This window comes from Acanthaster planci, linkage group LG05 (genome assembly GCF_054643075.1).
Source record: "Acanthaster planci isolate LZ-2023a linkage group LG05, COTS_SCS, whole genome shotgun sequence".
NCBI classification, from domain to species: Eukaryota; Metazoa; Echinodermata; class Asteroidea; order Valvatida; family Acanthasteridae; genus Acanthaster; species Acanthaster planci.
The window spans coordinates 16,231,299-16,256,576 of NC_141781.1; the positions used below are offsets into that span (position 1 = coordinate 16,231,299).

Sequence of the window (25,278 nt, forward strand, 5' to 3'; positions counted from 1 at the left end):
CATTGCCAAAAACACGTACGCCATTAAAGATCCCGCCGTCTCTTACCATTTCTTTCTTTCCACCAATTGGGTAGCAATGCCGAATTATCACCCGAGCTCCTAAAATCTAGCCAGAGGCCTTACTTGTCCTTCAAATACGCGCCTATATCAATGCCTGTCAAATTTAAATCTCTGATAACTGATCGAGCCGATTCTGTTTCTGAATCCCCGAAGAACTAAGTTCCATTGTTGGTACTCGAACAGCCCTTGTGAGTACAGTTTATTCGGTTTACCTTTCACTGTGACGACGTTTTCATAATGTGCCGATTGTAGAATCACTGGAGATCTTTTTCTTCTCATTTTTCTCGGATTTTTAGGGGAGTCAGTGAAGTTTCGTTTGGGAACCGAGTTAGACCACGGTAAAATTATAACAGGTGCAACATTGCACTAGTAAGCGGAAGAAACGCGGGCCTGACATACACGTTGATGGACACCGATCAGCCAACCGCTCACAAGGTGTCTTTTTTACAACAGTCTGATAAAGCCACATTGGCTTGGTGGGATTTCATTCCGAAAAAGAGTAAACTAACAGATGCAGGCCTCATGAAGGTGAACGGAATCAATCAGAGCTTATGTTTACGCGTTACTGGGAGCACAAGCTCAGACAAAGACAAGCGTTTTGAGAATCGGACCGTTTGATGGATACAAAAATAATTTGGAAATCGGGCTACGTTCCAAGTTTAAATTCGAGTGCAGTGCCTCCGGAGCCTGAGACACCAGATTTTGATGGAGACATACCAGTGTCGGAAGAAACAGAACCGGAGCCCACACCTCCTTTACCCGTACTAAAGCCCAAGCCACAAGAAACCACTAGACATTCACAACAAAGGAAAACTGTTGCTAACCGAAGAAGCCGTTGATGGACTTTGTTTTATCTGCACAAAGTCTTAACTTGAAACTAACTTTGACTTACTTAACAATTAATTTGCTTTAAATTAATCTGTTACGTCCTCCATACTGACCTAGATTTTTTGCACGTAAGTCAAAATAAAAACACCTAAGTCAACAAACAACGTTCAACGTCCGTTACAAGCGATCCAACCGAATGCTTTACTAACCGCGTTGAACAGCCAACTCAACACGTTACCAATAATGCCGGGTAATGCACCCAAAGCAGACAAATGCATTTCTTTCATCACGCCAAATTTTGCAATTGCCTTTTGAACCCAGTCGGTTACACCTCCATTAGACGGAGGTTTTCGTTCAGGCAGTTTAGGCCCAGGCCTCGGACTTTGAGTTCCAACAGCTCTAACAGCTAAAACTTACCACCGATAAAATACTTACATTTGTGAGTATTCTTTTTGCATCGTTGCATCGTTTCTTTAAACATTAGAAGTTGATATCTAAATCCCGAGGTTTAAATTACTTGGCTGCATTTTTAATGCATCTAACTCATTGTTTAAATCTGTTTGCATTTTAGTTTTGAATTTTGTTGTTTTTTGATATCTGGTTCTAATTAATGCATTTCAGTTGTTTGAATATTTTCTTTTACTCTTGCAATTTCAGCTTTTACAAATTGTTATTAACCTCTTCTCGTTGGCAAACTTTAGTCAAACCCACGAAGTTTTTCGATTTGGCCCTGTGCGTTCGGGTTCACGAGTGAGGCGTTTTACAGATTCAATGATTTGATCAAGTGTTTGATGGAGTTTGCTGTGATTGGTATGGTCTGGTATTTCACTCGGTAAATTATTTACTGCATTGCTCTCTTTCTACTCTTTCTCTGACTCTTTTTTTACCTTTTAATTTTTTTAATTTTGTACATTTTAAAACCCAATTCTTCTCGAATAAAATTTTCCCCAGATTTATATCCAGCGTCTTTACCGTTTCAGTTGTTGATAAAACGACGAACATATCTGAAGCTTTTCTATGACTTAGTAATACATCTTAGTAAGGACTGCTTGTTTTATAATAAAGGTTACCATTGATATATTTTAAACTTTTCACATGTGGGTAAACTTGATATGTGAGTTCGGCCTTATGTAATGTGTCAAAGCCCATATCCCATATCAAGTCTTGTTCTTGATTGGCTCGTGGGTATTGTTGTTCTTCCTGATCTTTCAAACGACCCATTCAATGTCCTCCTTCTGCTATCTTTTACTTTAAAATAAACTAGTTTTAACCGGTTGGTAAACTTGCAGGTAGGACACCTTGCGCCACTAGCCAACCCTGGGTAACCCAATGCGCCCGAGGACAGCGTGGCCAATTTCACTAATTCATTAACTGATAGTCTATTTAAACGTGATATACCGTGTAAGCGATTCTACTTATGTTGAGCTTTGCGCTACTCATTCTTATTATATACCATTTTTAAATTACATGTAATTTTTTAACTCCATGTAAGTCTTGGTCTTTGGTTGCTTGAGAAATTGCTTGAGCCGGTCGTGAAGGTCCTTGGGAAGTCGCTTGAGCATTGCTTTGTGTAAAAGTTCTACAAGTTGAACTTACTTTCCGACTTTACCCAAGGTTCTGACTCTGCGATTTTCATTTTAGCGAGGTTGTTGTTTCATCTTCTTGTTATGTCCTGCCAGCTTTTTCCCTTTTCTATTCGTTTGGGATTTTTTCTCTTGGTGACCGCTTGCACTTGGCTTTTCACTGGGCTTGGTGTCGGCGGTGTTGCTTCCTCTCCTGTTGACATCTTCTTTTAAAATACAGGGATTTTTGTTGATAGCCAAATGTTTAGTTGTACAATTAAGGTTGCTACACACCCCGTACTTGTAACAAGTTCGGTTAAAAATTGTTTGATTTATGATGGGGTCGTTATTTAAATCTTTTGTTAGATCTTCTTCAGACTTCAAATCAACGTTAAAGCCCAGGAATTTTATCGGTGTAATCAATGTCTTAAAGTCTGGCGCACCATGTCGAAGACGGTCAAGGCATATAGTTTTGCGGTTTACTCGATCCCAAGGAAGTTTAGCACATCCAATTGGTGAGTTTCATTCGGTTTTTACAAAATCCGATTGCAATGTCGTTGGCGTGGGTACGTATCCAGGAGCAGGTAGATAAATTTACCAAATGGCTTGCCTTTTTAACCAGTTTCGAATGATTGACTTGTGTGCCCCTGTCTTTTGATGCAAATGGTCTACGGCAGTTTCGCCCTTCCAATAGAATTGTGGGCTGTAAAACATTGTAGAAAATTTAAATTTAGTTATAAACTTAACTATATCTGTACACCAAAAACCCGGCCAACGTTCTTCCTCCTAAAATCCAAACCAACTCGCGAACTTTCTGATCTTCTGAACGTAGAAATCAGACAACTTAGGCAATGGCAACACGTTTTGACTGGTTAATTCCGACTAGGCTCGCAAAGCCTCGTTGACGTTGACAAATGTGTGTTGACTGACAAGTTCTTGTTTAATGCATTCGTTTAAAATGTCCAACATGTCTTGTTTCGCTTGCGCCAGGTTGTGTCGTTTTCGTCCGTGGTCTACGCTATATTTAGATAAGCTGCTAAATAAAAAACATTTTATCTGTTGCTTCTTCGGCCATTATTAATACATGCGCCATTTTAAAATGTCTAATAAAAATTAAAACACGGATCTTGAAATCAAAGAGCAGTTTGCAGAAAATCAAACTGATCAAACAAACATCGAAGGTATGGCTGGGTGACGCTGCCGTGATTCACAACTATGACGTTCGTTTGGAGATTCAAGAGATACTGGCAGGAAAAAGACACGACATTTTCCACAAGCGTAATTTACTGGGCAAATGCGAAGACATGTTATTTGCAGCTGGTGTATCGTTGATCAAGTTTATGTTTCTCATTTGGAAGTAAACCTTGGTTTAAGATTTTATCCGTAAGTTATAAAACTTTCAAAACCCCTTAATTACAAATGCTCTAAGATATAAAACAGTCTTTTATAAAATCGTATATAATAAGAATAAAGGCAAAAGACGCAAAGTCACCATTACACATAATCCAAGTACAGGTGGTGGCCTGCAGCAAGTCACACCCTAAACGTCAATTTTCTCTCTCTGTTGACGGATAACGGCCCCTAATACCCATCAGATTTCAAAGAACTTCTAACTTACCAATTGACTTTTAATGATCACAGCAAAATGGTCAAAAATACATACGTGGCCGCCAAAGACAGCATCTTGGACTTGACCTTGGAATACAATGTCGACACCAATCGCAATTTTGCACAAAGTTTGCGGCAAAAATATAGAGGCCCCGTGTACTACTTACTCGACAGGATTCCCTCATTGAAGCAACAGACTTACTGTCAGACAACGCTGTGGAATATTAGACGATTAAAATTTTAAAAGGCGTCTTAATCTTGTTCAAAGATCCGAATGTAAAGAACCCGCGACGATTTGTAATCTGCACATTACAAAAACTATCGTAACGGTCGAAGGCAAGCCAAATCGAATACAGTCGTATTCGCAAGGGCTGTTCGAATACCAGCACTTTACTGAAGCTTGCAAATATTTTAGGGGGTTCTGACACAGAAATCGGGTCGGGTGGTTGTGAAAGATTTCAACTTGAGAGGTGTTGATATGGCATGGTAATTTGAAAGCCTCTGGATAGATTTCAGAAGTTCCCACGATAATTCGGCACATTGGTTTGGTAGGCCATTGGGTGGGAATGGTGACATATCGATTCAAATGGCAAGAGAGGCAGAAACCGCGGGCCCATTGATAATGTACGTGTTTTGGGTAATGACCGTGGAAGACGAGAATTTTTAAAGTTTGGTTTATTAAAATCGGGTTAAAATTTGGATCAATTACAGATAAACACCGATGACAATGTTCACTTGTGTGATTTAGACAAAGAGGGGTTAGAACTAAAGATTTGTTTAAATTTGGTGTAAGTGGGCTGTTATAGTCTGGTTGAACCAATTTTTGTATTCAAGTATTTACCCAGCTAGTTATCGCAGTTAATCTGATCTACCTACACCTACGAATACTTACGTGTCAAGCAAACGTTTAACATCAATACGCACAAGAAATGCTTGACGAAGGTAACGTAGAGAATGGGTAAGAACCAGTTTAAATGGGTCGAGGATGAAAACGGGGCCCACTTTGTTTTATTTTGGCCCAAGAGGAGTTCGATCAAGAAGAACTTCAAGTGATATCCGAAGATGCTGAGTTTCCGCCTTCTCGAATAGTTTGATAATGCCCGTAAGCTTAAGTGTCCACTCCGTTTTGTAACAGGTAACTTTTGTGTCCACGTTTTATGTCGTGACTGTGTACAACAGATGTTTGCTGATCTGAAAGGTTGCTGCTTAAAAAAGTGCTGTAACCATTCAAATAGGCACCTTTAATAAGCCTCGTGCAACAACTGCGTTTTCGTTACTACTTTAGTAACTCCTTTCGCCTTTTTCAAATTTTGTTGCTCCGTTACTCCAGTACATTTTTGGTCGTATGCAAATGGCTTCTTAGATTGGGCTCAGTTTGGAAAGATGAACATGTGGAAAATCCCGGTACACCCAACGTAACCAAGGGTCCGCAATCTGGATCTGCCTCTTCTTTCCCGGATAAAAACATTTTCGTACCCTCCCCAACGCCAATTAACCTTCAGGTTTTTGGCTGACAAGCTGTCCAAATAGGGATGATGCAGCTATATCGCTAGCCGGGTTCAAAACTGGGTTTTCCCTTAGATAAAAGATCTACGTATCAGTCGAGTTTCACAATTTCTTTTGTCTGCCGAGCAAACTTCCAACATTGTACAAGACAAGCTAAAACAAAGAGTGGGAGGATTGCCGGCCCGTTTTCTAACTTACAGTGTTCACCTATTGGATTAGTGCCGAAATATGAGTCAAGTTCATTTAGACTTATCCACCACTGGTCTTTCCCTCATGGGAACTCGATTAATGATTTTATCGACGGAGACCAGTGTCACGTGCATAATGCTTCATTTGATTAGGCTGTTCACATGACAATCAGTGTAGGTCCTGGAGCATGATTAGCCAAATCTGATATCAAGTCGGCCTTCCGGCTCTTTCCCGTTTTCCCAAGTAGTCACTTGAGTTGTTGGGCTTTTAATTTCAGGGAAAATTCTATTATGATCAATGCTTTGAGAAATGCAGTATATTTCCAGATTTTCGTGCCTTGTTTTATGGCCAATTCATTCTTCATTTACTCATTACCTTGACAACTTCTTGTTTGTTGGCAAACCTCGGTCAGATTGTCTGGCGTTACTTCACACTTTTGAGGTGCTAAGAAAAGACAGAAGGCTCCATCGGAACTATCACTAATCTTATGTTGGAGATCGACACCTTGTGGCGAGAAAGTCGAGGGCAGGGAGTTAAAGTGTCTTAATGTATGTAAGACTAAAATCACTTTGGTAGGCTCACTAAATTTCTTGTTTAAAGCCATTGCTCCAGGAAGGACATTCACAAAGGCGTTTAATTGCACTCACTAATGGGCTCACTAAAGTGCACCACAAAGTTCGCATAAATGCTAGGTTAGATTTGTTAAAATGGTTGCGGTTTTTGTCACAATTCAATGACGTCTGCATTTCTGAGTAATGAAGTATTACAACTGTAACTGCAAGCATCAGTTTTGGGGTGTACTTTGATGGCAAATGGACTCAAGGTAGATGGCCGGACAAAGTGATTCTGAACCCCCCATCAATTGCTCCCCTGGAAATTTTTCCTTCAAGGGTTGCCATATTGCGCATATTTGTGCTGGACTACCAACAAACGGCGTGTTTAATTCATGTTCTGGGAGTATATAATGAGCGAGCCAATGCTCTGTCCCGTTTTTGGATGCAGCGGTTTTGCATCGGCAGCCCCACATGCTGAACGCGTTATGACTGCGCTACCAATCCTCCCCGAAGTGTGTAGGTGAGATGATTCGCCTTTTCGGTATTTCTGTTGCATCAAACACAAGGGGGGGCATATACCACAGGCTGGAATGCATTTTGTCAATTCACGAGGTGGAGACCTTGTGCAACATCCTCAGCAGTACCCTTTGATATTAAAGAATATCTTGCATAGTTGTCTTAGTTGTCATAGTTGTAACTTGGCGCCTTCGACCCAATATTGCTTCGTATGTTCCTGGAGTGGGATTTCACCAAACTGTTAAGAGGGCAAATTTTTGGCAAATCTGTTGCATGCAATTACCTCATAAATTCCCATTTTCAAAGTGTAATGTTTGAAACTGTCTTGCTTTCAGCATTTTTTGGATTTATGAGTTGGGAAATTTACTACAAGATTACGGTGGTCAATCAAGCGTTCCGTTTTGTGCATATCCGTCATTGAGCTTTGTCATAAGAACACCGTGGTTGTGATTCAGAGATAATCTCGTTCAAACAAGAAAAAAACAATCAGATAGGGCCAATCAAACCAATCAAACAGGTCACATTACTCGCTCACAAAATGAAACAACTCTGTCCTGTGACAGTTTTATGGGATTATATTGCCATACGCCCACAGATTTTTCAGCCCATTAGTTTGCCACTTTGATGGCAGTCCCTTGACAACATATCAGTTTAATGCAGCCATGAAGAAGTTACTTGCCTTTTGTGGACTTGAAGGGTTGAATTATCTGGCTTTCTCCTTTCGCATTGTAGCCCCAACTACGGCTTTTGAATAAGGGGTCCCTCCAGTAGACATGCAGCGAATGGATCATTGGCAGTCTGATGCATTTTTGTCATACATGCCATGGGGTCCAAATCTCGTTTGCGCAAGGTGGGGGTTCATACTAGTCACCATCCCCAGTTTCACTGGACAAACATATGCACCTATTTCAGCTCTTTTTAGCTAACTTAGCCGCAGGTCTTTCTTGTATTCTATAACTCCCCCAGTGTTGTTCGGATAGTTACAAGTGTAGTGCACTCTGTCTCTCCCCTGTGCTGCTTTTGGGGCGTGTGGCATGTTTGGGCCGGAAATTCGACAGACACAGTCACGAAATGATCTATTATAATAGTTATTTTACCAGTTACGTTAACCAGCGATTTGCACTGTTAAATGGCTGGGTCAGAACTGGCCAACAGCAAGACATCTCACCACTAATTACCTTGTTATTTTCTATGCAACCGGTTGTCAAACATCTTACTTCAGATTGGATAGCCGCGCATGTACATGTTACTGCAGTTACGTTGCATTCCCATCCTTGAAACTGACATCGTGGAGAACAGATTTCACTTCAGCAGCAGCATGAGCGATACCTTTTTAACACAAAACAAATAATGGGGATCAACTAAAAATATCGAGATGTTACGAGTTCTAAAAAGTTTGCTCTATTCTTGCAAAACCAGTTTGCAAATTTTGGGCAGTTGTCTTTCGATAAATTATAGCGTTTACACATACAAGTAAATCTCACTTCCTGCCAAGTTGCAGTCCTGCTACACATTCAAAAGACCGTCTGCTGATGAATTTCTGTATCATCGTTAAAGGAAAACATTTACTAGAGGTACAGCAGTTAATGTGTTGATAAATTAGAAATCTTGTGTCAAAACTTGAATACAAATAAATACAGCGTATATGTGCATGTGTATATTGTATACATGTATGTGGGGACCTGAATGTTAAAGTGAGGGACCAGGCACATGGACGTTGGTGGAGGAAACCATTCAACATGCTGGTACACACCCACACATACACACAGAAGTGTGTATTTGCTTGCAACTGGGGACCCCCAATTGTTCCGTCCTGTTTTGTTTATACTTTAACGTTTTTAAAAAAAGACCACCCATATGTTTTGTACACAGTTGTCAATCGGGGGACCCTCTGTCAATCAGAGACATTACTGTCCTCTATTGTTCAGGGGTCCCCACACACAAACTTTGATTCATGACTACATTAATCAGAACTGGCAATCTGTCTGTATGTCAATGCAAAAGTAGGTCTTTTCACCATTTCCTTGCTTTGTTGTACAGCAGCTTCCTTTATCGTTGGTACTTATATGTTGAATTCCAATGCTCGGAACCAACTTATCTCTTATTACTCGGATACACTCGATGGAAGCGACATCGGTACCGATGGTCCGTGTACAAACCAGAATGGACGAAGAAGGAATCAGCGCCCATGGCTTGTGTACTGCCAGAACGTAGCCAATAAGAGTGCACATGCTCACCTTGCTCCAACACCCACAGTGGCCTTCACGATCCAGAATCACAAGCACACAAAAAGCGGGACGCTGACAACAGGGTTTTACGGGCGCTGTGACTGCATGTGTTTTGCGAATTACCACTGCACCTTCGAAGCGGTGGCTTGGTTTGTCAAGCACCCGAATATTCAAACATAAAATTTAGCAAGAGTAAGGAAAAATGAAGAGCAGTGCAGTGGGGGATATTTGCAAACTGCCTGGTGGAATTTGCAGCAAAACAAAATAGAGTAGTGCCACACTTATTAAATTGGCTTTAAGGCAACAGTATTGAACAATTGGCTCCCCTTTTAATGCTGTGTTTGTGAAAAGAATCCTCGTACCTTGCTGGGGTGGCATTCAAGCCCAACGTGGGTTTGTCGCAGCCGAGGAAGCTGGAAGATTTTTCCCAAGCACTAGGAAAATATGACATGCACACAGTATTAACAAACTTCACAAATTTGTGATAAACATCAAAAACATCACCAAAAAAATGTGATGTGAAAGCACAGCAGTTAAATAGCCGGAATTGATTTTGTTATTTATCAAATCATGCTTAAGTAGCAAACGTTAATTGCTTGCAGATATTCATCATTACTTCCTTAACACACAAATTCTACTTCGTCCAAGAAATATACCATTATATGGATAGGCCTAAAAGACTAAGAACACATTCATTCTTGGAGCTCATTAGTGCAAACCACTATCTCTCTCAGTTAAAGTTTTTAGCCTGAATTATATTGCCAAAATGTGTTTTGCCAATCACAGATTTTTGTTTATTTTTTGAATTGTTTCAGCAAGGAGTTTAACCTCAGTTTTAAACAGTATACTAAATCGGAATACTGCCCAGCGCATATACGAAGTACCCATTCAACGTTGATCACTCTTAGAAAAGCGAAACACGTTTTAATCCACATGGCGAAAACAGTAACACAGATTTGAAGTTGAGAAATTAATTAAACTAAACAGCAATGTACAGTGTTGAACAAAGACTATGTGTTCCACTTCTCGACAGATTCAAGAAATAAATCGCTTGCGCAAGTGCGCTCCTATTTCGATTTGGTTACCAGACTACTAACATTTACATGTACATATTAACCCCAACAGTCCTGAATCCTCTACGGGTTACCGTTAAAGGACAATTTTACGCAGTTTCGAATCAATTGAAACATTTACTCAGTTGCTCCGTACTTGTAGATTTCACATACAATAAACATCAATTTCCAATAACAGTTCAGGTCCGTATTTCTTTTCCTTTTGTTCCTTTTTTTTTGCAAGGGGCGGTAGATTATTTATTCAGTATTTTATTGCTTTGTTTTCTTCATTTGGGCGAGAATTAAATAAACAAAACGACAGCTGAATGGCGTTCCATAAAAGAGCATTTCCCTTTTTTAAATTTTCGAATCACTTTTTGTTTTGTTGTTGGCCAACGGACCAAGGCACACAGACATCAGGTCCAAGGGCCGGAAAAAAGATCTCCCCCCCCGAAAAAAAGACACCCCTTTCCATAAACGTAAACGATCACGAGTAACAAAGCTCTCTGGGGAGTATTCCTCTAGGAATCCATTCCGGGCATTTAACCCAAGAAGTTTTCCATCTACCTGTGATTGTCGTAAGAAATACTAAATTTCTAATGTCTCTTTTTCCAATCCTTTCTCCAGCTTCCTGCAAATGATTCTCCTCAGTGTGGCGCGTCGCTGCTCGATGTCTCTGAAACTCGCTTCTCCTTGCTTTTGCATTCTTTCTTCAGCTGTATGTTGAGTGGCGCGAATACGTTCTCGTCAAACTGAATCTACAATCAACACTGCCTGTTTGGGGTTTTCTAGGATTCTGGAAAACCTTCCGGACTGAAGGATTTTTCGGTCACCGATGCGTCGGATAGTATGTCCAGATGCTTCACACCTGTCCATTTCTTTTCATTGTTAGTGTTTCGACGAAGTGGAAAATATTACTTTCTTCTGTGTTCAGGAAATCGCCACAGCTCACAATGCAGTCGGCCATAGATATCTGCGTCACTTGACTTAATTTGGTCTGACCCGTGAAACTCAATGTTAGGACCGTCATGGAAATTAAGTGATTGTGATTTGCGTTGTTGGACGGCTGTGTGTGATTTACGGCCTTGTTGAAATCGATGGTGTTTTCCCTGGATCTTTGTATTTCTGTGCACACCTTTACTAGAAGCATCGGGGTTTCTCCTCTTGGTGGCTGATATTCCTTTGTCATTGACATCAATATCCTCTCCCCTTGTGCCAATTGACATAGCTCACCCGTACAACTTCATCCTTCATCCGCGGGGATTGTCGCTTGTATGAGTCGCATGAAAGGGTCATTAATTTTGACGGTAGCTTTGACGACCTTTCCATTTTCAAAGACCACAAAATTTATCATCTTTCACCACATAACACGGACCAAGTTCTAGTTTGGTTCTGGTCTAGTTTGGTTCTGAGAAAACCCTCCGTTTCACGAAGACCTACAGGCTTGCGTCGCTTTTGCTTGCTCGTGAAGTGAGGAGTATTTTGACGTATACGACAGAGTCACAATCTCTCATCAAACTTTTTAGACCACCCTTGGTAATGAATGAGACATTCATGTTCTCCAGCTTCAACAATTGAATGCCTTTTTCCAAATACCATACTCCAAATCAAGGGCCTCCACCGACGTTAACCCTTTCAAAGTAGAGTTGAGTTCCCATGGCGGAGGTGTGTGTGGTCAGCATCGCGTACCACAACACTTTGATTCAGTGCCAACGAATAGCGTCTTTTATACATGTACATGAGTATATGGATATCCCATTGCGCGACTCCGACAACAACACGACACTTGCAGAGCAGTCAATGTGACCTCGGACGTAACTGAAGTAGTAGTGCCATTTCTCATTTCTGAAACGAAGGGGAATTTTCGTTTTTCAATTTAAAACAACAGAGAGTATAATAATCAAACTCTGAAGAAAAAGTAGTGGGCCCAGCGAAAGTTTTGCAGTGTTTCAAGTCTTCATTTTTTTCTACACAAAAGGGGTGCGAGAAGGGGAAAAGTGGGGTGCGAGAAGGGAAAAGTTGGGTGCGAGAAGGGAAAAGTTGGGTGCGAGAAGGGAAGAGTGGGGTGCGAGAGCCAATTTCCAGTGTGTTGCCCCTTCATTTTTGTCGAGTCAAAAGCGGGGTGCGTGAAGGGAGAAGAGAAGTACGAGAAGGGAAAAGTTGGATGCGAGAAGGGAAAAGAGGGGTGCGAGAAGAGAAAAGTGGGGTGCAGGAGCAAATTTGCAGTGTGCGGAGAATTCAGTTTTGCAGAGACAAAAGAGGGATGCGTGAAGGGAAAAGAGAAATACGAGAAGTAAAAAAAAATAAAAATCAAACTTCATTTTTAATATATTTTAGAATCACATTTTTATGACACATGTACGTTTATTACCGTCTGTTTCTTCCCTCTGTGATGTCACCCTGGGGCAGGAAGATTCTTCAGAGATTGGAGCAGTTGTGGCCGAGCATCCTTTAGTTTTTTGCGTGTTGGTAGTTATCGACACTTATATCATGGCCAACTCTGGCACACTGGTTAAAGTATTCATCGGATTTCAACAATCCACCCCCTCCGAAAACCTTCTGCAAGATCATGTGCAACGTGTCTTGGATCCTTATTGCACTCAGCTTGAGATGACACAACTATCCATCTTAAAGGAATTCTTTCATCGGGCAACGTGCTACCTCTCCATACCCTTCCACCAAGGCGTCTTATCTCAGAAGATACTGTGTCCTGGGAAGCACTCAGCTTGCCAGCAAGGACCGAACAATTGGTTAGCTAGAATGCTCTTCGTCTGCGTTGTGTCTTCATTTCCAGTGCCGTCTTCAGAAGCTTGATTTTCTGCCATACCCAAAGGTAGGTTTTCTCCATCGCTGTGACGCTCTGAGTAATGTTGATACATTACTCACTGTCAAATGGTTTTCAACAAACTCGTCAAAAGCCACAACATTTTCAAATAGACAATCCCTGATACGATGCCAAAGACATCTCCACTACTATTCGAAGAGAGCTTGCAAAACTATGGGTCTTTTGTACTGCCACCTCTTAAAGTGTGTTGATAAAAATATAAAAATATGTCATATGTTCAAGTAATGCCCGTGCTCACCGGCTTCTGTCGCTAGCCTCATCATGGAATGAAAAGGGAAATTCTCCAACAGTATTGGCATATGACGTCGATGAGTTTCATCATGTGCAGAGTTAGGTTACTGGGACCAAACGTGAAGCCCATTAAACGATAGGATACAATATCGCTTGCAGAAAGAGCGAAAGTGAAGTTGTCTTCATTCATTGTGAGTAATTTATACATCTCCCATAAGTGAAGATGGGTCATCTGAATTAGGCTTTTGTGTGTGAGCGTTTGCTGTTTCAGGCCAAGAAGAGCCACGATGTCCTGTGGAAGTGGTTGGATATACTTGACGTCGGGAAGGACATTATCCAGAATATCCGAATAATGTATTTCACGCCCAAATTCCGCTCTTGTGGTTTTTGAGGTAAAATCCCGTATGTCTCCGTTGTCATCAAACTGAAGGGTAAATACACCCTCACGGTGGACGTCACGATCAGCAATGCTGGAAATTAGATTACGCAGAGCTAGTACCCTTTACCGCTTACCTTCTCTGGCAGACGCATGCGATGCCATATCTGAAATGCTCTGTACGAGAAGTTTTAATGAGCTTCTCGAAAATTCGCGATATTGCATGATTTTCGGTCGACAGCGACGTGTTTCGTATCAATGGGCAAGAAGTCTGTCCTCGTGTGTGCAATCCAGTATGAGTCTTAAGGTTGATCGTCTTCCTGTCAACAGATCGAATTTCCCTTCGTCTTCTGTATTCATGACCATGAAAAGATTCCATCCGTCTGATGTGGTTGGACCAAGTTTACCCCCAAACACCGCATCGCAAAACATTGAATCGGCCGAAAGGTACGCCGTGTCCCATTGACTTCATGGACTCCACAAACTCCCCAAGCCGTCCTCCTTGCTCACCCAGATTCGCCTCCAAATTGGGCCGTGCATCTTTAAGAAAAAAGGTTGGTCATCCGTACCTCTTTTGGACTATGAAGTTTCACACCATTAAGAACCTGCGAGTTGTTGATGCAAGTGAGGCCTATCAGACAGGTTTGCTCCCTTCCTAACTTACTAGCATCACCAAAGAGCCACCACCACTGTTCTTGACCAAGCCAATGGAAGGCACTGTCTGAGTTGTCAGGGGTCAATGGACATGCACTTTCATTTTAGAATTAATCGTTGGGCAAAAAATCCAGGCATACTTCTTCGTAAATGACTAAAGTTTTCTTCAGTGCTCATGGTGTCCGTCATGAGTAGTATCTTTTCAGCTGCCTCATAGAAACGGCGCAAGGCGTGAATATTGACCAGTTCTTCGTATAAGCTTGAATTAGTACCATTCGATTTCACTGTAATGTTTTTTAAAATATCAATGACATCATCTGTGTATAGTTTGCCATTCCAGTGTTGTATGCGCCCTCAATCCTTTGTGTACTTTCCTTTAGCTCATCGCCAATGCTAAACCAAAGTCTTCCTTCCCCCATTGTACACCTTTGCCATTATGTTAGCAATTTCATTCTCTTGTGCGTAGACTCGTTTTCTAAGAGTCCTGAAAGCCTTTGTCCGCTTGAGATCGGGCTTCTGCACGAGCTTTGAGTGTCACGGAGGTGAAGTAAGCTCCTGGTGCAATTCTGCCCGTTTTGCTCGGGCTGACCAGCTTCTTCTTCGTTTATTTCTACCTCATTGTCTTGAAGTTCGTTACTATGACCTATGTCCTCATCATCTTTATCACTCACTTTCAATTCTGACCGCACGTTCGCCATCGACCCCATCATCAACGGGAGGGAATCCTCCTATAAGAGACTGAACACCATGCCCTCTTAGCCACGCAATTTGTCTAACAATTTGTGCCTTTTCCTCTTCGTTCACAACACCCACGTGATCTTGAAGTCGACCTCCACCAAACAAGAAGGGCTAGAAATGCCTCAATGGACAAAGCTTTCCTGTAATTGCCAGATTTGATAATATGGTTCTGTACATTAAGGTTTTGTTTAGCCAGAAACTTTCCGAACGGACCCCAACCCTTGTGTTTTTCTTCGGTTATCTTGTCCCAGATAACGAGAGCTTTCTCGGAGTCAATAAAAACTGTATCATTGACTCTGTAAGCCCCGAAGTCATCTTGCCAGAAGGGAAACGACAGCATGTCAGTGCAAATTCAGAGCTAATTTGAGTCAAATTTCTTCTCACAGAAAGTGCAGACAAAAACTTGCAATTGGGAATGTTTTGTAATACGTATACTTTTGCCTACCAGAACTAATTCCAGCACTTCATCCACCAAGTTTCCAAACCCAGCTGCTGCCGCACTACGTGTAGCTGTTGGCTCGGTGCACCCTTAATTGCGATCATTGTGATCAAGACTATTCGCGTGGTATCAAGTCCTTCTGCAATTTCTTGAACGGGTGTATGAATTTGGTATCAGTCGGTACAGCTTTTAAGGGATTACCTTGGAATCCTCCTAGCAAGCAAAGTCCATTGAGAATTCAGTGGTGGCTTGAAAACGTGTACAAAGTCAATGGAACAACATAAATATTGAAAAATCAATAACAAATCAATTGATGACATCATACTGACGTCATATTTCGGCATATATTCATTGGGTCCTGCTTGGTATAACTTTGATGACGTTTGAAGTTCGCTCACAGACCAAAAACTGTGCCTTCAAAACGTTTAAAAAGTCTACTGGACGGTACAAAGAATTTAAAAGTCAATAATGAATCACACGATGATGTCACCTTACGTCAGTATTACTTTACAATCTTTTGATAAGGGCTGTTACTTGATAACACTTGGTGTTGACAATTCATTTTTCAAAATTCACAAAATACTGTTTTGAAAATGAACACAAAGTCAAACGGACGAAATGATTGTTTAAAAATCAATAACAAATTATTTGGTGACGTCATCATTACGTCATTCATTGCAATAATCCTGTATCAGTGTCTTTGTTGGCTTTCACTTTGGTAACAATCAAAACAAAACCAAATTGTGCCTCGAAAATGTGTACAAAGTCAAAGTCAAACCCAGTTGCAGAAACACTGCTCCTTTAAGTTAATGTCACATGATTTGCACTGAAAGTGAATATTTTTTATGAAATATCACTTAATATTCGGACTCTTCGGTACATGTCAAACCAAATAATAGAGCCTACAGCCCACGATTTTCTTTTTCGTTCTCATGGTAATCTCGAGCCGGAGTAAAGGACTACTTGTCAAAACTCCTTTCAAGCACTCAGGAGATATAGGGCCTAGAAGTTTACCCCTTTAACGTCACGTGACTTGTCTCCTGATGACGTCATCATCACATAACGTCAAAATTCCTGTAAAGCACTCCCTTTTCAAGATATCTGCAACATTTGATCCAAATTGGATATACACTTTAGAAGATACTGTACTTTAAATGGTGCACCTTTTATGTCACGTGACTCGTCTGCTGATGGTATTGCCATCACGTGAGGTCAACTTCCGTTTCTAAACCTTCCCTTCTTAACTACCTGTAAGGTTTCAACCCAATAAGACGTGTACAATACAATATACAATACAAAACATTATACTTATCACGGAAAAGGCACAGATTAGATATCTTAAAACATTTGTCCCTTTTTGCGTTCCATACAATGCAATCTGCTTTCGGCAGCACGTGGTCGGCATTTTGCCAAGTCCCGAGTATAATGCCCACGCACTGTGCGCCGTCTATGTTGCAGGCAGATATTGGGTGTCCACACACACACAGTAGCATATGCCCAGCATGCTAATAGGCTTTCGAGTTGGCAATTCATATTTTAGGGGGTTTTGTCAACGGCGCTTTATGTGTGTGAAAAAAATACACCAGTTATGCACTTCATGCAGCTGACTCCAAGGTTTTAGCTGTCACCGTTGAAAACAACTTGTTACTTATTACCATTTTTAAACAATAGACCACTTCCAGTTTCGACCGGAAGGAAGGGTCACGTGATTTGACCCACACGATATAAATTCAAGACCACATTTTATCCTGCCACTTGATGCAAACAGAATGTTGCTGGAGGCCCCGGTTGATTTTATGTTTTTTTTTTAATTTAACGGAATATTCAAATATTCAATATTTAATAATAAATCACTTGATGAGGTCATCATGACGTCATGCTTCGTGGCACATCTATGCAATAGGGTCTTTGCTTAAGGCAACTTTGATGAAAATTGATCCTTGCTAAGGGACTAAAGTGCCGCGGAGAAAAACTGTTTACAAAGGCATGGGCACAAGAAGAAAAAAGGAGAAGAAAACGAGAGTTTATCTGTCTGTTTGCCAACAGAACAGAGGGAGTTTTTGCATTGTTTTGCTATTTTGAACAATTTGTGTATACTGGAAAAGTAAAGGCAAAAAATTAGTCCGTGAATATAATTTAAAACGAATGTTCAACAGAAAATGTGTCATCAGTGTAACTTTGATTTATGTGATATAGTGATGATGTTCATGTGACTGATCATATGATGATGTCATCTGCAAATCATGTGACTGTTTGACCAAAAACATTTGCATTTACAGATACAATAGATTAAAGTTTCAGCCGAATCTGACATGCAGTTTAGAAGATATAGTGATTTTAATAATAAGGGAATAAAAGTGTGGTGGAGCGTGTATAAGGAGGAACACTTGTTAATGAATGCCCCTCTAATGTCACGTGATTGCATGGTCATATGGTTACGGCATCATTACATAATGCCACTTTTAATCTATAACACGTTCCTTTCCAGATACACGCAAGGTTTCAAAGCAATTAGGACTCTGTTTAGGAAATATAATGCCTTAAAGGGCGCCCCTTCAATGTCACGTGCCTGTTACGTGATGACATTATCAACACATCACGCCAGTTTTCATCTCAAACACATCCCTTTGTGGATACATGCAAGGTTTCAACCCAATCAGATACGTAGTTTAGTAAATGTAGCCGTTTCAAATCTGTGTACAAAAAGTTACGAGAAAAAATAAAGATTGAAAATTTCAAAATAATTTACACGATGACTTCATCATGACGTCACTACTTTGGTAGAATATTTGCCTGATCATCTGTGCTTGGTGTAACTTTAGACCGATTCAAGTCTGCTAGCTGAAGATATTGCGACTTGAAATCTATGTACAAAGTCTATGGGGGAAATTAAAGATTTAAAAATGCATAACAAATCATATGATGACGTCATCAATTTGGAAAATACCTTACATGAGGGTCGTCATTTCGTGTAAGTTTGATAATGATTGAAGACCAAACTGTGCCTCAAAAACGTGTAAAAAGTGAATGGGCCAAAAAAAAATGAAAAATCAATAAAAATCACTTGATGACGTCATGCTCTTATGCGCATCTATGCATATGGGTCCTTCATTGATGTAAGTTTAATGACATTTGGAAGTTGTTCAGGCTAAGTGGTGGCCAGAAAAAAGTGCACAACTTAAATGGCATTTTGGGGAGAAGAAGAAAAGGAAGAAGAAAAAGAAAAAAAAAGATCAGAACAAAAAGAATGTCTTTTTCGCAAATTTGCAAAAAAGCCAAAAAAATCAGAACAAACAGAAAGCCTTTTTCGAAAACTGCGAAAAAGCCCCCAAAAAAGAAACAGAACAACAAGAATACCTTTTTTGCAACATTGCAAAAAAGCCAAGAAAAAAGAACAAAAACAATGCATTTTTCGTAAAATCTGAGAAACTCCTCTTAGAAAGAATAAAACAAAGCTTTTTTCGCAAAATGCGAAAAAAGCTAAAAAAAAAAAAGAACAAAAACCAAGCTTTTTTTCCAAAATGAACGTCATTTTTGCAAAATTGCGAAAAAGCAAAAAAAAAACATAAACAAAACAAAAGAATACCTTTTTCGCAAACTTGTGAAAAAGTAAAAAAAAAAAGAATAAAAAGAATGCCTTTTTCGGAAAATTGCAAAACAGCCAACAAAAATAGAGGAATAGCACAAAATGTTTTAGAGTGTTCATATTCATACACTTGACCATGACCTATCAGTGATGACGTCATCATAACACAAGGGTAATATGCGTGTGTCAATATTCCTATAAAGGACTCCATTTTCAAGATATCTGCATGATTTGAACCCGATCGGACATGTACTTTAGGAGATATAGGGCCTTAAAGACTGCACCTTTGGTCATGTCACTTAATCGTCATCTAATGACGTCATATCACATAAGGTCAATTTTCGTCTATAACGCGTCCCTTTCTAGCTATATTGATGGTTGACACAATTAATAGAGGGATCCCAATACGAGGCCTTTAGCGTCGATCTGCGCACTTCCGCTTTGAAAACGAGGCTGTATGTGTCAGCTTCAATTCTTAATACGATAAGACGATTGAAAGTAAGGAGTTAAGACACAAAATACACAAAGGTATGTTAAATTCAGACTTTTCAGGCTGCAAACTTTTGTCGAAGAGTCTTTCAGAATGACTCGACACGTGAAATCTAAAGAAAAACCAATGGCAATTTACCGCCAATTAACGTACCTGCGATGCCCTTGTATCTTGTGCAGTGGGCGTGGTTTAAACTGAAGTGGTGTCACACTTACGAACCGGATACTACATGTACCGTGTCGACTCCGCGGGCGCGCGCGACTCAGACAGCCTCGATTTCAATGCCGATATGCGCAGACGGCGCTCATGTGAAATCCATCTATAGACAATGCTGAGTTTTATAAAGTGAAGGAAGGCCACTACACTCCTAATAATGCAAATACAAATTGAACTGACAACAGATTTCACAAACTTGATACAAGACTTTCAATTCAGTTTAATACGTACGTGAGACAAAAAAATCAACATCTCTGCAATATCTGTTCGGAATAAGATGGCTTGGACTGGGATCTCAGATACAAACACGTTTCTCTTGCCTACTTCAAAAACCAATGGGCAACGAAAGATTAAGTGAATAGTTAATTCAAATGTGAATGCCTCATTCAATCCACTCCGCACTATCGTGCCTCATCCCTGTCGAAAAAAAGGACGAACGTAGTGAAATTATCAGTCAGGTGATAGAAAACATGGAATTTCATCAAGTGAGGGCGCACTTCAGTTTTCTCGTGTAGGATTTGATTGCCGGAACGAGGATTTGCCACGGTACGGTGTACGGATTTGCAAAACGGTGACCATATAAAAGTCATCTTAATACCAGAGGAATTGGCACTGTTGGGGCCATCGAAATACACAAACTATAAAGAAACGTCGATTTCAAAGACGGGAAGAAAAATAACGCAAAAATCATTTTCACACAATTTTTTCAAAAGTAGCCCTACATTTTATTTCCCATTGAAAGTAACGTACTGCACAAATGATGACTTTTAACAGGTATCTGCAAATGCACAGCAGCACAAACTCTGAATGTGGAATTTAAGCTTATTTTAAGAAATGTACTCAAAGTATTAAACAATGAAACTGGTCCTGAAGTTGAAGGATTTTGAGAGTTAAAGAATGTTAAATATGTCCTTACAAAATAAAAGAAAGAAATCTGCATTTGTATTTTGGGGCATTTCACTACCGGTGAATTTTTTTTATGCCGTACAAACTTTGGAACACGTTTAAGATATCAGAAACTTGTGACTGCTGAAAACTTTTCATAATGCTTCCAAAACCTGTTCTACGTGTTTATGATTTCTGCAGAAATCTTGAAAAAATATGCCAGGGACACTTGTTCAAGTGCATCTATATATCTCATGTCCTATTGGCTGCATTGATTTTTAGATCTCTAATATTTTAATGAAGTCCTTCTGTGAACAGTCTTGGTACGGATTGTATTTCCATCAATCACGCCAACATGTCCAAAGGCTTCCTTCATGTATGACGCTGGTAAACATTCCTCTGTGTAATCTAAAAAAAGGAATTAATTGTGTGTCAGTTATATGTTAATGATTGGAAAAAGGTGTAAGAACCTTCAGCACTTTTGATATCACTTGGCTACATATGAGTAGGAATGTTACAGTGGGAGACTGGACACATGGATGTTGATCATTGAGTGATTAACAATAGTACATGCATTGGTCCCCCTCCTGTCTTTGCTTCATGACTGTATTCATCAAACTGGCCATCTCTTGTGTGTCAATTATCCAACAGCAGGCTTTCTCACCACTAAATACCTTGTTATTTTCCTTGCTTGGTTGTCTAACAGCTTCCTAGGTAGCCGTGCTTCTGACGTACATGTAAGCACAGAGTTACGTTGCATTCCAGTTCCTAAGACCAACATCGTAGAGAACAGATTTATCTCATGTCACTTCAGCAGCAGTGTGAAGGATACATCTATAATGCAAAGCAAATAAGTTCCTGTCGATCGCAGTTTTTCAGATAATCCTTGTTACGATTACTTTTCGAAGACTGTCTTCATGTCTATGCTGATTAAAATTTGTATCATCGCAAAAAGGAAAACATTTCTTACAAGTGCAGCATTACACTTGTCAATACATGGAAAAACTGACGTCAAAATTTGAACACAAACACAAATCAGTGGCATAGCAACCTTCGGTTCTCACTGAATGGTTAGTATGTTGGGACCGGAATAAAAGTGGGGGACCGGACAAGTGGATATTGATGAGGGAACCATTCATGATGGCGGTACATGGATGCCCCCCCACACAAGTGTGTATAATGGGGACCCCATATTGTTCGTCCTTTGTAGTTTGTACTTTGTACTTTTTTGGAAGACGAACCATACATTTTGTACAAAATTGTCAATCTGGGACGGTCTGTGAATCGGGGACCTATTAGGTTTCCCGATTGTCAATGAAAAAACAAACTCAAAAACTTGCTTCATGGCTTGTCTTTCTACAAGTATTTTGAAGAAGCTGTTCCCACCCTTCTCAGGATCCATCCTGGTGCAGGTGCAGCAGTTCCTGTTTTGATGCATGGGAAAACATGTGTCAGAACTTGAAAAAAACTATGGCGTACATGTGCACATGTACGCATTCATTGGTATAGCAACCTTGGGTTCACACTAAATGGGGAGTACATGGGGCCCGAATGTTAAAGTGGGGGACCAGGCATGATGGTACATGGATGTCCCCACACCTACACACACATTCATGACTGGCAATTTGTCTGTATGTCAATGCAACAGGGGGCCTTTTCACCATCACCTGTTAATGTCTGGGCTTTGTTGCATGCAGCTTCCTTTATCGCTGATACTTGTGCCTCTGATATCTATATGTAACTGCAATTACGTTGAATTCCAATTTTCGGAAATAACATGGAGAACAGATTTATCTCCATTCTCCAGCTCTCACTCTAGCATCAACTTCCACATATTCATTAACCCCCTCCTGAGTACATTATTCAACGCTTTTAAGTACCAAGGATGCCTACACACAAAGCAAGTGAGGAAATTCAATTATTCTGTATAAACAGATTACAAAAATAATTATAGGTCTACATTCAAATTCATACATGTTCGGATATTTTCCATGAACTCGTGATGACACGGGTTTGTCCTCGGGGAGGGGGCATAGATATGAAATACGGAATGCACCGTGAGTGTTTTGAGGGACATTAGTCTGTTCCATGCACCCCTGTAAAACGTCTGAAAATGTGCAAGTGTGTATTATGCTCCATCCAGATTAGATTTGCCTTTGAATAAAATACATCTTATTAAAAGCGTTGAATAATGTACTCAGGAGGGGGTTAATGAATATGTGGAAGTTGATGTCTAGATCGTGCCGAACACGTATGATGTACATAATCACTGTTAATCGCTTTTTTATCGAAATGTTACAAACAGGCCCTTTGTAGAATTCAAGTTATGTCAGTGCAAATTGAGAGCTAATTTGAGTCAGTTCTCTTTCCCCCTAACAACACTGTCCAGAGCTACAGAGCACAGAAAGTACAGCCAAAATCTTGCAATTGAGAATGTTTTGCCTACCAGTTCCAGCACTTCATCCAAGGCCAGCTTCCAAACCCAGCTCCCCGCCACGCTGTACGTCTGCTTGTTGGACTCGGCATGCATGGCATGGGCTCGGCAAACCCATGCTCATGATTGTGATCATGCCTATTTGGTGTCAACTCCTTGTGCAATTTCTTGCACCGGTTCTTGAAGTTGGTTTCAGTTCCTCTGATCAAGCAAAGTCCATTGAGAACTCAACTGGTGCAATTTCAGGTCCGGGAGGTCCCAAGAGCACAAAGAGGTTCTAAGAAACTTATCATGTCCAAATGATGAAAAAGGAGATTAACAGTGATTAAGTAAGTCCTACATGTTCAGCACAATCCAGTGATCATCTTGCACATATTCATGAATTCCCTCTTGTGTACACAGTATTCAATGGTTTTGGAATGATGGATTTTATTCAAAGGCATGTCAAATCAGGATGGACCACAACACATGTGCATGACATTTTAGCATTAAATGATCAAATGCTTTATTCTCAGTATCCATGTAAGTGTTCAATTGGTTTTTCACAAAATAATTTCATAAATGAGATGCTGCTTCAATGAGATGAATGTCAAATGAGATGTTGCTTCAATGTTTAATTAACGTTAAGATATGCCAACAACAGCTAATCCCAAAAGAAGATGCACATTTGTGCATGCACAGGTTAAGCATACACAGTACAGGTATAGTAATGCCTGTGTGTACGTGTGTATGCACTGTATATTTACTGCACAAAATGCAGAAAGCAACTCTAGGTCAACAAGGGATCCTGTACTATTGCAGGCAGCCAATCAGCTGCTTTGGGGCAACACTGTGATGAATATTCATTTCTCTGCCAGCGCTGTTGGCAGAGTGGTGAAAAGTACTTACATGTACTGTACTTCACGGAAGGTACATGTGTGTATCTGGCTGTGTGTGGTAGTTGGTATGTATTGTGAAAGTTTGCAAGCAATACTGTGTGTTAGCATGGCTCTGTGAAGCTGACAAGCTAATTGATCCAATTTTATTGTAGTTCGGAATAGGTTGGGCAGAGAGAAGGTTCTCCACCGTCAAAACCTTAAGCACTGCCCATTTCTCCCGGACGACGTGCAACAATCATCTGAGTCATCCTCGAGCGACTGTCTCAGTTCCTCTGATGATGATCCACCACGAGGCTATATCCTTAAGCGCCCACCAGTCAATGACGCCATGGAGAGTGCAGACACTGCGCCGGTGACAATGGATGACCTGGGCTTCCCTGTTGCAACCACGGAGGAGCACTCGACTTCATCGATACCCAGTTCGTTCATCTAGAGGGAGCCACCAAGTCGTTTTTCCCCTTAGCTTGTGCTTGGAGAACATAGTGTTTTAGTGCCTACTGTGGAAGACGCTTGTTGTGTTATTCTAATTTTCCTGTATTACTATCCCATCTGTTACTCTAGACAGTGCCCGAGGATTTTGGTGTTCAGAAGCTAATCTGGAAGATCTTATTTGTGTTGTGTGATTCTAACCTTCCTAGTTCGTTGTTCAAAATGTTATGCATTTTTTCATAACAGTTCTCTCCCGACTCCATTTTGGGCGCTGTCAGGCCGCCGTCATTTTGACCCGAGTCATCGGGGACGATGACTCCAAGGCGGGGAAAAGAGATGTAGGGGTCCGATGATACCGGTTTAATCATGTCTTTCCTTGTCGTCCTTAGTTTCTGTTCATAACTGGTTGTCCGGAAAACATTGCGCAATGATATTTAATTTAGTATGTGTAGTTCATTAAAAGCTCTAATAATTGAAAATGTGGGCCAAGGACCTTGAAATGTAATAATATATTTTTTTTAATCGATGTTCTTTCTTTTGTAAATTTCCAAGGTTTGGCTGCCTAGTATCAACTTTTATTTTTTTTTTCCGAAGGGTTAGACCGTACTACACGGGCACATAAATGTCGCTCCAGAACGCAGGTTTTGGCACCGCCTGCCCGACTCTTTGCAGGTAATCATGTCGTTTCTTTTACTCCTATTTTTTTTGCGTGAATTTCATTATTTTTTGGAACTTTTGGGATCGGATGGCCTTCTACCGTTACTGCAGTTTATCATAGTCAGGTTTAATAAGGATGAGGACGGCTTTTGTTGTGTTGAAAATGTGGAATTTAGGTGAAGTTCGAAGAAAAATAGTGTTGGAGCTTTAATTCAACGTTGATTTTTGACATGTACGTGCGTTGTGGTTGTGTAAAACGATTTTTTGATGTGCAAAACTTACGACATTTATTGGATTGTGGGATTAGATTTGGATTT

At 40.5% G+C, this 25,278-nt stretch overlaps 1 protein-coding gene and 1 long non-coding RNA gene across 2 annotated transcripts in view; one reads left to right on the plus strand and one right to left on the minus strand.

Moving 5' to 3' along the window:
- LOC110990503 (uncharacterized) overlaps positions 1 to 24,941 on the plus strand; it is a 234,114-nt gene extending 209,173 nt beyond the window's left edge. Inside the window, exon 7 of the mRNA XM_087136873.1 lies at positions 24,899 to 24,941. Coding sequence (XP_086992999.1) covers positions 24,899 to 24,926 — 28 coding nt within the window. The 3' untranslated portion in view covers positions 24,927 to 24,941. The remainder of the gene's footprint in view (positions 1 to 24,898) is intronic.
- Positions 19,841 to 24,036, minus strand: LOC147799114 (uncharacterized). Its single transcript, XR_015425232.1, has 3 exons — positions 23,010 to 24,036; positions 21,238 to 21,987; positions 19,841 to 20,971 (listed from the first exon to the last, which is right to left on the minus strand). It is a non-coding gene; the product is annotated as an uncharacterized LOC147799114 (long non-coding RNA).
- Positions 24,942 to 25,278: the final 337 nt, after the last annotated feature.